At 37.9% G+C, this 9,477-nt stretch overlaps 3 protein-coding genes across 3 annotated transcripts; 2 read left to right on the top strand and 1 right to left on the bottom strand.

Moving 5' to 3' along the window:
* The first annotated feature begins 637 nt into the window (after positions 1-637).
* LOC116417441 (uncharacterized protein DDB_G0271670-like) lies at positions 638-3,025 on the top strand. Its single transcript, XM_031930560.1, has 5 exons — positions 638-1,435; positions 1,518-2,261; positions 2,340-2,423; positions 2,501-2,633; positions 3,013-3,025. Exons 1-5 carry the CDS (start codon positions 1,048-1,050, stop codon positions 3,023-3,025), a joined length of 1,362 nt encoding a protein of 453 aa, XP_031786420.1. The 5' UTR covers positions 638-1,047.
* Positions 3,026-3,165: 140 nt separating this feature from the next.
* On the bottom strand, positions 3,166-4,020 carry LOC116417440. Its single transcript, XM_031930559.1, has 2 exons — positions 3,443-4,020; positions 3,166-3,358 (listed from the first exon to the last, which is right to left on the bottom strand). Exons 1-2 carry the CDS (start codon positions 3,832-3,834, stop codon positions 3,166-3,168), a joined length of 585 nt encoding a protein of 194 aa, XP_031786419.1. The 5' UTR covers positions 3,835-4,020.
* A 1,918-nt stretch (positions 4,021-5,938) lies between these two features.
* LOC116417430 lies at positions 5,939-9,036 on the top strand. The gene is made up of 2 exons (XM_031930513.2): positions 5,939-8,560; positions 8,653-9,036. The coding sequence occupies exon 1, from the start codon at positions 6,191-6,193 to the stop codon at positions 8,549-8,551; it is 2,361 nt and encodes a 786-aa protein (XP_031786373.1). The 5' UTR covers positions 5,939-6,190; the 3' UTR covers positions 8,552-8,560; positions 8,653-9,036.
* The last annotated feature ends 441 nt before the right edge of the window (positions 9,037-9,477 follow it).

Below are 9,477 nucleotides of genomic sequence, written 5' to 3'. Positions count from 1 at the left end.
GTACCCGATGGAAGAGTGGGAATGGTTCTCCCTCTTTTCCGCATACTAAAACACTCCCTCTCCTTTCAAAGTGTTTTGGTACCCGATGGAAGAGTGGGAATGGTTCTCCCTCTTTTCCGCATACTAAAACACTCCCTCTCCTTTCAAAGTGTTTTGGTACCCGATGGACGAGTGGGAATGGTTCTCCCTCTTTCCCCATACCAGAAAACTCCCTTTCCTCTCAATAGTGGGATGGATCTCCCTCTCTCCCGCACACGAAAACACTTCCACTCTAAGTGATTTGCTAACCGATGAAAAAGTGTACTCCCTCTCTCAAATATGTTTTTGGAATGCCTATAGCGTTCTCTAATTTTCTGTTTCACGGATTAGAAATCAATCCTTATTGACGCGTGTAAGGCATCCTCGAACCGATGCCAATTTCGGGATTAGCTTTTGAGGAAAATGTGGGTGTGTACCGGGTGCGCACACCGACATCCTTTGCTCAGGTGGTTGACAATGCAGCATGGTATACTGATCGATGTCCTTTAGTTTTAGAATAAGCGTTACACCTTTCATACGAATGCTGCGTATCGCTTTGGAGAAAAAATGTGGGCGTGTGCAGGTTGATGCGCACGCCAAGGACCCTGCTCAGGTGGTAGACAATGAAGCATTGTATAGTGATCAGTTACACCTCTCATGCGAAAGCTTCATATTCCTTTTGAGAAAAATGCAGGCGTGTGCAGGTCGAATAAGAAATTAATCCTTATTGCTGTGTAAGGCATCCTCAGACCGTTGCCAATTTTTGGAATGAGCGATAGGTTTCTCTTGAAAACGTGGGTGTGTGCAGGTTGGTGAAGTGATGAACCCTCAAAGCTGTTTTCCACGTTAGAGATAATTTTCGCACACACTTGAAACTGACGATTCTTGAAGAGATAATCTTACGCTCAATCTCTCTCTCTCCCTCCAAGAAAGCGTAGGTGTGCACTCGAGTGATTGAGGGATGGTCAAATTTTGTTGAGAGGGAGGAGATTTTGAAAATTCCGGTGGGAAGTGTCTAAGGGAGGTTCTATGAGAAGAAAGTGGAAATTTTTCGGCAATTCGAAGGACTTTTGGCAATTGAAGTGGAAAGGGAAGCTTCGCTGTCCACCGTATTTAAGGACCCGGTGCATGCTTCGTCAGTCAATTCACTCCTCGTTTCCAAGTTCATTCGGCAAAATAGTGAAAAGTGTTCTCCCGCCTTCGAGTATAACCCCTCAAGATACACCGGAGTCAGGATTTTTCTTGCAAGCTGACAAGAAAATGTCACCGAAGAAGCTAAATTCATCAATGCAGCCTTCTCGAAGCCGACGGAGTCTGCAGGTCGCCCAGGAGCGTATACGTTGGCTGGTCGCCAACGCACCAACTCTCCTAACAATGCTCGACTACGTCTCCTGGGCAATGGACGTGGTCGAAACACGTAAGTGAATTTTTTTTTTTATTGTACTATTCAAAAGTTTTTTTCTTTAAATTAATTTATTAAAATTTTTTTAATGTTGCAGTGCCACAACCACCAAATGCTGCTTTGCAGCAATTAGCACCGCGACGATCTCCGACGGCTGACCTGCCACGACGATCTCCGGCGGCTAACCTGCCACGACGATCCCCGGTGGCTGACCTGCCACAACGATCCCCGGTGGCTGACCAGCCTCGACGATCCTCGACGGCTGAGCAGTCGCAGAGATCTTCGACGGCTGAGCATCCTCGACGATCCTCGGCGGCTGACCCGGCGCAGCGATCTCCGACGGCTGACCCGCCACGGCGATCCCCAATGGCTGAGCAGCCTCAGAGATCTTCGATGGCTGAGCATCCTCGACGATCCTCGGCGGCTAATCCGGCGCAGCGATCCCCAATGGCTGAGCAGCCTCAGAGATCTTCGACGGCTGAGCATCCTCGACGATCCTCGGCGGCTGACCCGGAGCAGCGATCTCCGACGGCTGACCCGCCACGGCGATCCCCAATGGCTGAGCAGCCTCAGAGATCTTCGACGGCTGAGCAGCCTCGGCAATCTCAAACAGCTGAGCAGCCTCGACAATCTTCGGTGACCCGAAGAAGACGGTCTCGGTCGAGCTCAAGTTCTAGCTCGAGTTCGAGCTCGAGTTCGAGCTCTAGTTCGAGCTCTAGTTCGAGCTCCAGCTCTAGCGGAACATCATCTAGTAGCGCATCATGTACATCTGTTAAAAGTATACGCGATCTCAAGCCGATTCCTAAGATCGCGTCCTCGAATATGAAGAGAAAAGTAAATGGTAAAAAATATTAAATTTATTCTTAAAATTATATAACTTTATTTAAAAAAATGCTAATCTGTTTTTTTATTGTTAAAGATCAAAAAGGCAACGAGCAGAAGAAGAAAAAGGCAGGAGAGAGAGAGACGTCACCAAAACCAGGAACATCTACAATGACTTCAGGTAAAAAATGCTTTAACTATAAATTAGTTTTATTTTGTATACAATAAATTTATTTTTTGTTTGCTTTAATTTTTCAGAGGTTACGAGACCAGTACCGAGACGTGGTATTTTGCAATTGAAAAGGACTGATAGTAAACAGCAGCAGCAACACCAGCAACACCAGCCACAGCAGCAGCAACACCAGCAACACCAGCAGCAACAGCAACAACAGCAGCAGCAACAACAGCAGCAGCAACAACAGCAACAGCAGCAGCCACAGCAGCAGCAACAGCAGCAGCCACAGCAGCAGCAGCAGCAGCAACAGCAGCAGCAACAGCCGTCACACCAACAACAGCAACCTCAGCAGCACCAACAACGCAATTTACCGCGGATTATAGATGATGAGATAATAATAGGTCACATCAATGTAAACAAAATTTACAAAAATTATAAAAAAAAAATAAATTTAAAGAACTGTGGACACCTCATCGTCTATTAAAACTTTGAGTTTTCCCAAATTTATTTAGAAAAGTTAAAAATTGTAAAATATTTCAGAAAATTTAGATATGATTTTTAAATTGATATACTCTGCTCTTTGTCTTCCTTTTAGTGTAAATAAATAAATAAATTGACTATATGTTAAGATAAATTTCAATCCCTTTTCAACATTTTTTTTTTGTTTTAAAAGATAAAAAAGAATCGTAAGAATTATAATTTTTTTTTAAATTATTTTATTTAATCATTTTTTTTTTCATAATACATTTTAATCAACTTCGTCTTGACTAAATTTTCCAGACAAATAATTTAATAACCATGCTCTTATTGAAAGAGCATTATGGACGGCACATGCTGGTTTTCTTCTAATAGAAAGTTGATGGTGCAAGCAAAAGTAATTTTTATTACTTTTTATGTTCTCCAGTGGAGGGCATCCGAGATCTTCGACATTGGATATTAGACTGAAAAAAAAAAAAAAAAAAAAAAAAATGTGGATAAATTGAAGTATCAAGAGCATGGAAAAAACTGAAGGAAAGTATAAATACGTATTCGGCAAATAATTTTTTAACCACAGTGCTTTCTGTTCTCCTTTAACGAATATTTTTTTAACACCTCGCGTAAAGATTTGTAAGACTTGTTGAAGTCGATGGTATGGAATGTCACCAGAATTCCATTCGATTCCATGGTAACTTTTTTCTAGCCAATGAATCATACATTTTTCTTCCTCGGTAAGTTCTTCCCACGGCATTGGAGACTTGAAGAGGTAAGCAGTTGGTAAAGCTGTTTTTTTTACGTTGAGGAAACTAATTTCCTTGAAAATAAAAGTATCCACAGCAATTCTTTGAAATCCTTGAATGTCAACAATATAAACATTTTCTTCTGGATATTTCAGTATGGTATTTTCGAACATCTTTTTGTATTCACACATTGTAGTCATCTTGGAGCTTTGTAGAGTTAGAATTTCAGTAAGAAGTGTGGATTGAAAATGAACAGATGACTTTCCTCACCCTGGTTTATATAAGAAGAAACTCCGCCTTATGATTTTTTACAATTGGTTGCTTAAAAGAAGCACAGGCCCTGATTGGATGGGTCTGAAAGACGATTTCTCATTGGTCTAAAAGTAGAAAATTCACCCCTTCCCAAGAAAAACCACCCCTCCCCAAGAAAATTCACCCCCCCCCCCTCAACATATCTTGCTCCTCAGCTTTTCTATTCAGAAGATGACGCTTCTCATTGGACCAGACATAAAAAAATCCACCTCTTCTTTCATGGTCTTCCCTATATAAAGGGAAACTTTACTTTGAGCAGCAGTCTTCGTCTACTACTACTACTACTACTACTACCACGGTACACAAAACTAGTCCTTTTTTCGTTTACGAGTCTGTGAGTGTTACTTTAAGTTGGAAAAAGTAAATATGGCTTCAATTCAACTTTTCGAACGTCTTGTCGAAGTAGTGCGTGATACTTCACGAAATATACACGGAATGAGCAATAATGATATTCATTATTGGCTAGACATGTGCAATTCTACAATAAAGGAATTGAACGAAAAAATCAATAAATCTAATCTTTCAAGAGGAGAAAAGCAGAAATATCAAACTTGTATGACACATCTTTCATGTGTGCAAGTTCAACTCGAACAACATCTTCAGCAAGGAGGAAGTCTACAATCGGAAGAAACTGAAGCTAGAGTTGAGTGGCGTGATGTAGAATCAGCTTTTCAAAATCGAATTAGAACAGGTGTAGTTGTAAATATAAAGCATGTGGACATTCTAAGTTTTTTTAACGATGCGCAAAAGCTTTTCAAGGTTAAAGTAGAAGATTGCTTGAAGGAATATAACGCTGTAAAAATAAATTCTGACTTTATCGCAGAATTTTCTATGCAGAAAAATGGAGAGGAAACGACTGACATTAAATATTTTACAAGTGAAAGTGTTACAGCATTCATGTCAACGAATTTGGAAGAATGGTTTAAGGATCATATCAAAGAACCTATTCTCACCCAGCTTGAAGAATTTCAGGAGAAAGATTCTGGCTGGACCCTGACGAGTATTATCAGTTTGTGTATCAATATGACAAAATATTCTCCAATCAAGGGGAGTTCCTTCATTCCACTTCCAAAGTTTATAGAAAAGAAAAAGGCATGTGTTAATATTCGTAATAATGATAATCAGTGTTTCAAGTATGCTATACTTTCAGCATTGCATCCTAGTGAAACTAATCCCAATAGAGTTAATCAATATCGTATGTATGAGAACGAGCTGAACTTTGGTGATATAGAATTTCCAGTCAAACTTAAAGATGTACCAAAATTTGAAAAATTAAATGATATTTCAGTAAATGTATACATGTTAAAAAAGTATAATGCAAAGTTTGAAGTATCGCCATGCCATATTACAAAAGCAAAGAAAGAAAAACATGTAAATCTACTCCTCATTCAAGATTTTTACATAGATGAAAATGAAGAAAATAATCATGATGTTGGCGGAAGCCTGCCTAAATACCACTACGTTTGGATTAAGTATCTGTCTCGAATTTTAAGCTCTCAATTAAGCAAATCTCATGTAAAATCATACCACTGCGAAAGGTGTTTACAAATTTTTTACTGTAAAGAAAGGCTGGAAATGCACGAAAATTATTGCAAAAATATAAATAAATGTCGAATTAATTTGCCCGACTTTAAGAATAACATTCTTAAATTTGAATATTATAATAAAAGTGAAAAAGTTCCTTTTGTTATTTATGCAGATTTCGAATGTTTGTTAAAGCCTACTGAAAATGAAAATGCTTTTCAGCTTCATGAAGCATATAGCATAGGCTATTATATAAAGTGCAGCTTTGATGACAGTTTATCTGTTTATAAATCATACAGACAAAAAAATGAAGATGAAGAGACACCGGCAAAATGGTTTGTTCGAGAATTGAAAGGAATTAGTGAAAAGATTGATCTACTCTACAAAAATCCAAAACCAATGAGACTTACAGATCTAGAAGAATTATCTTTTCGGAGGTCAACTGTTTGTCATATATGTCGAAAGCCTATTAAAAATGATGAACTCGCAGTACGAGACCATTGTCATCTAACAGGACGGTACGTTAGTTTTTAATGTATACAAATATTTGACTTTAATGCTGTACAACATGTAAGACATTTTTTTCTATTTAGTTTCAGAGGGGCAGCTCACAATTCATGCAATTTAAATTAAAAGGATTCGAGATTTGTGCCGGTTATCTTTCATAACCTCAATTATGACACACACTTCATTTTGAAAGAGATTGCTACTTCTACAATAATGACTGGACGAGTATCTCTGATACCTCACAACAAAGAAAAATATATTTCATTTACGAAGTTTATAGATGACTGTGACATCAGTTTTAGATTTATTGATTCATGGCGTTTTTTACCATCATCGTTGGAAAAGCTTGCATCATATTTGGAAACAGTGCCGATAGCAGTAAATGAGTTCAAAACTGATGGATTTACAGATGAGCAAATCAATCTTCTGAGACGAAAAGGTGTATTTCCATATGATTTCGTAGATGGATTGGACAAGTTGATGACTACAAAACTGCCAGAAAAGAATGAGTTTTACAATAAACTAACAGATTCTCACATTATTGATGAAGACTATCATCATGCTGTTACAGTGTGGAATATGTTTACTATAAGAACTTTGGGTGAATATTCTGATTTGTACTTGAAAACAGATGTTTTATTATTAGCTGACGTCTTTGAAAGTTTTCGAGAGACATCACTGAAAGCGTATAGTTTATGTCCTGCACACTTTTACACGACTCCAGGTCTCACATTTTCAGCAGCTCTAAAAATGAGAAAAGTGGAATTGGAGCTTCTCACAGATATAGATATGCTGATGTTTATTGAAGCAGGCATTCGAGGAGGAATAAGTCAATGTTGCAATCGGTATGCTAAGGCAAACAATCCCTACATGGGATCATCATATGATAAGAATCAGAAAACGAAGACGCTCTTATATTTTGATATTAATAATCTTTATGGATGGGCCATGGTGCAGTATTTACCAGTGGGAAAATTCAAATGGATTGAATATGAAACAAATTCAATTTTTTTCAATGCACCACCAGACTCTGATACAGGCTACTTTGCTGAAGTAGATTTAGAGTATCCTGAAGAAATACATGATGATCATCAAGATTTGCCTTTTTGTGCAGAGCATCGTACACCCCCTGGCTCAAAGCAGAAGAAACTGCTGACTACTTTGAACGATAAGAAAAGGTATGTCATTCATTATCTTGCGTTAAAACAGGTACTAGATAATGGACTTCGACTTAAAAAAGTGCATAGGATTCTGAGTTTTGAGCAGAAGCCTTGGCTCAAACCATATGTTGAATTTAATACAGAGAAGAGAAAGCAGGCCAAGAATGAGTTTGAGAAGCTTTTCTACAAGTTATTAATTAATGCAGTATATGGTAAGTGCATCGAGCGAGAACGATCTCGCGTTGATGTGCGATTAGTGAATAAATTTACTGGTCGATATGGAGCAGAAGCACGTATAGCTCAACCAAATTTTCATAGTTGTGCTATCTTTGATGAAAATTTGGTTGCTATACAGCTAAAGAGAACAAGTATTACAATTAAAAAACCAATATACGTTGGTCTCAGCATTCTCGATATGTCTAAAACATTGTTATACGATTTTCATTATTCGTATATGAAGCGGCGACTTGGGGAAAAATGTAAACTCCTTTACACCGACACAGATAGTCTAATATATGAAGTTGATGACGTGGATATGTATAAAATAATGAAAGAAGACTTGCACAAATTTGATACTTCTGATTACAAAGAGAACAATCAATTTGGAATTCCACGTGTCAATAAAAAAGTGCCTGGATTAATGAAAGATGAATGCAATGGCAAGATTATGACAGAATTTATTGGTTTACGTAGCAAAATGTATAGTATTTTGATAGATGGATCTGAGACTGTGAAAAAAGCCAAAGGCATAAAGTCAAGTGTTGTGAAGAAAACAATCACGTTCGAAGATTATCGAAAATGTCTTGAAGAACAAATTATTGTTAAACGTGAGCAGTGCAACATTCGCTCTAAATTACACATAGTGCATACTGAAAAACAGAACAAAATAGCACTAAGTCCGCATGATGATAAAAGATACTTATTACCTCATAGCACAGACACTTTGCCTTGGGGTCATTACCGAATTATTGAGGAGCAGATGGCACTGGCTGTAAGTCAAATGGAGGAGGATGAAAAAATGGCTGATACAAGAGGAGAAAGAGTGGGGGAGATGGAATTGGAGAAGGGGTATGAAGCGACCAATACTAAAGAAGAAAGCGAGAGAGCAATGGAGAGGGGGAGCGAATTGTCCAATGAAAACAGTGCAGCACGAGTGGGGATGACACTTTATGGTGATACAGGCGAACAAATCTTTATAGAATACGATGTTTGTGAGGAGTTAATGCACGAATGGAATCCATCGATGGAGGGGGCATCTTCCAATAGAAGAGATATTCTACAAGAGGCTATGGAAGGGGCAGACATCGTGGTGGGGAATGGGCTATATGAACCGACGCACCACGGTGAAGAGCACATTCGAGCAGTCGAGCTTGAAAATTACCTACCTTTGGAGAAGAAACCAAGACTCACTTAACATTTTCAAGTAAGTTCATAGCTGATTCTCACTATTTTTTTTTTGTTCTCAAAGAAAATCTTTTCTCTAACACACAAATTCTTATTTTTTTCACGTTTCAGAATGGATCTATCTGCACTTAACAAAATTGCTGAGCGCGAGTTCTTGCCTAAGAAGAAAGTCACGGACTTAGAAAAAGATCATGAGTACATGGTGACTGCACTCAAGGAGGTGAATACTAGATTCGGCACGAAGATCGTGGCCGAGATTGATGACAGCTTTCAAATATTTCTGCCAGAAAAGATCTCATCAGCAATCTTGAAAGATCAAGAACTTTTCAATAATCTTTCAAACACAGCAAATAAACTTAGTTTATTTATAACATATCAGGGTGGAACTTCTTTTAAGTTCACCACATGCTAAAATAATGAAATACAAAGACTGATAATTATTAAATACTATTTATTTGTTAAAACTACAATTCACATGAATAAAAATACATTATTAAATATAATAACAATTGCTTTCTTATTTTTTAGAACCTTGAATAATTTATACAATCTCATTTTTATCTATCCAACTATTGTGATCGCTACTGAATCCTAACCATTTAACATATACGCGTTTACCACTTTTCTTTAAAACTTTTTCTACTAAATAAATTTCCGGATACATAGTTTTATGAATTTCCGTTTCATAAAAGCCACCAGAGACGGGTTTATCATAATAATCTTTGAGGTGGTAAGTTACTGGATCTGTTTTTACAACTCGCGTTATTGTGAAAATTTCCGTAGACCAATTTGGTGTGTAACCTTTTTCAAAAACATTTTTTAACCTACTTATTCGTACTTTATCTCCTACTTTGAATTTCGGTTCTTTCACTGACGACTTTTCAGTAGGAAAACGTCTCTTGACCTCTCTCTCATTTGCCTGTGTAACATTTTCAG

Source organism: Nasonia vitripennis, chromosome 4 (assembly GCF_009193385.2).
Source record: "Nasonia vitripennis strain AsymCx chromosome 4, Nvit_psr_1.1, whole genome shotgun sequence".
NCBI lineage: Eukaryota > Metazoa > Arthropoda > Insecta > Hymenoptera > Pteromalidae > Nasonia > Nasonia vitripennis.
This window is presented reverse-complemented; position numbering and strand designations above follow the sequence as displayed.